We start from the raw sequence: 1,934 nt of genomic DNA, 5'->3' as shown, positions 1-1,934 counted from the left end.
TGAGTCTCTCTAACCTTCTGCCATTTCCCACCTCTGAGAAGAAACGACTTTCAAATCTTTTAACTGATTATTTTAGGTTTCAATGTCAAATGTCATACAGCATGCTTCTATACCACTTCTTGTTTTCTCACTCTTAGGCATTATTTATTGATATCTCACTATGGAAGATGGGTATGTAATGTTTTGTTACTCCTGACCTCATGACACATACACACATTTTATATCCTTATCATCCTAAAATAAGCATAGTTTTGGATAACTTAATAGACAGTGTCTATGTTATTGTGTCTATGAAATTCTTAATAATAGCTGAGTTTGTAACATTCTCAGTTTTGTTTCACGTTGATCCTCTTGTGTGTATGTTTGTGTAACCACCACCATGGTCAGGATGCAGAACATTCCATGACCACAAAGTCTCCCATGTGCTAGCCCTTTAAAGTGACACATCCCCAGCAAACCAAACCTCTGGCAAATGCCATTCTGTTTTCTCCCTATATATAATTTTGAGACTGTTATATCAGTGGAATTGATATTATGAGATTGTCTTTGTTTACTCAACATAATGCCTTCAAGAGACTTTCAGTTGTTACACACATATATAGCTTATTCCTTTATATTGCTGAGTAGTATTTCCTGCTATGGATGCACCACAGTTTGTTAAACTGTTCACTTGTTGTGAGACATTTTAATTTTTTTCCAGTTTTTTGCTTTACAAAGAAATTTGCTATGACATATCTGCACCAGTTTTGTGTGGACATAGTTTTCATTTCTCTTAGATAAATGCCTGGGAGTGTAATTTCTGGGTCCTATAACCCACTTCCTCTCCTGAAAGAAGTAGGAAACGATTCCTTTTTTAGATGCAGGTGATACAAGTTCTGAGGTCCTCATTGCACTGTGCTTTTGGGCTAAGTTTTACCAGTTATATCAATAAAGGGTTGGAATAGAAAGTCATTTCAGGAGGAGATCTAGTTCCACCCCATATTTGAGAGGCCCTGGAGAACCCTCTTCCTTGTTTCAGTTGAGTTGGTCTTTGTTGAGGTAGGTTCCAGGATGAGGCCACAAGCCAGACACATCCTAGCCTCCTGGGCTTGGGACTTTGGAACACAGCCCACAACCACAGATCTTTCTTGGGATCTGTGAGTTTGCCTGGGGCTTCCAAATAGGGGTTCACCATGAATGGAGTGAGGGGCCCAGTGGAGAGAACAGAGACCCCAAGTAGGGAGCAAGTTTATTTCTGTTAGGCTTGTCCAAAACGTCTGAAAACATAAGATGAGTAACTCCTCACTTTCCATCTGACTTCTCTGCCTGATTTCCATTTCACCATCTGAAGCAGGAACTGTCTAGAACCTAGAAGCGGATTAAGATCTCACAGCCATTTCACCCCATCATAGGCACTTCCTCTTACATCATTGGGAGGTGGGGCTTCCTTCCTTTCCACAGAGCACAGAAGTGCAGGTTCTCCCCAGGACACACATTTGGACAGAGCAGGCTTCCACGATGCCCATCCCTGTCTCTTTGTCCAACCATCCTCCTCCTTGCCTGCTGCTGACTCTACTGCTGGGACTCACAGGTAAGCATTCCTTGGGGTAGAATCCCCTTTCCCTGGCCCCTGGACCTCCCCCTGCCCCTGCACTTTTAGGCCTTAAATGTAAACATGGGTGTGCCACCTGGGCAGAAGTCCACAGAAGTCCAAGGACTGGGCATTATTCAAGAGCATGAAATCAGGGATCTGAGCATTTTCTCTGTGGATCCATTGCCTGCAGCTGGTTACCAGAGGCATTGAAACAGATGATGCTTCAAACACCAACAATGACAGCTTTGTGTGTATTAGCTTGTTTAATCCTCACAGCATCCCAGTGTGGCAGCTATGACTATTATCCCTGATTTGCAGATGGGGAAACTGAGGCAGGGACAGTAACTTGCCTGACATCACC

The 1,934-nt window shown here is 43.0% G+C and overlaps 1 protein-coding gene across 2 annotated transcripts in view; it reads left to right on the top strand.

Annotated features, from left to right (window-relative positions):
* Positions 1–1,369: 1,369 nt before the first annotated feature.
* The window catches only part of LOC114894210 (tyrosine-protein phosphatase non-receptor type substrate 1-like), a 36,812-nt gene continuing 36,247 nt past the window's right edge, over positions 1,370–1,934 (top strand). The window contains exon 1 of one of the 2 annotated variants that reach the window (XM_029220701.1): positions 1,370–1,570. In XM_029220701.1, the coding sequence (XP_029076534.1) occupies positions 1,498–1,570 (73 nt within the window). In that variant the 5' untranslated portion in view covers positions 1,370–1,497. The remainder of the gene's footprint in view (positions 1,571–1,934) is intronic. The other variant, XM_029220700.1, reaches the window with a different exon arrangement.

Source organism: Monodon monoceros, unplaced genomic scaffold (assembly GCF_005190385.1).
Source record: "Monodon monoceros isolate NGI ecotype Baffin Bay Population unplaced genomic scaffold, NGI_Narwhal_1 Super_Scaffold_13, whole genome shotgun sequence".
Classification (NCBI taxonomy): Eukaryota; Metazoa; Chordata; class Mammalia; order Artiodactyla; family Monodontidae; genus Monodon; species Monodon monoceros.
This window is presented reverse-complemented; position numbering and strand designations above follow the sequence as displayed.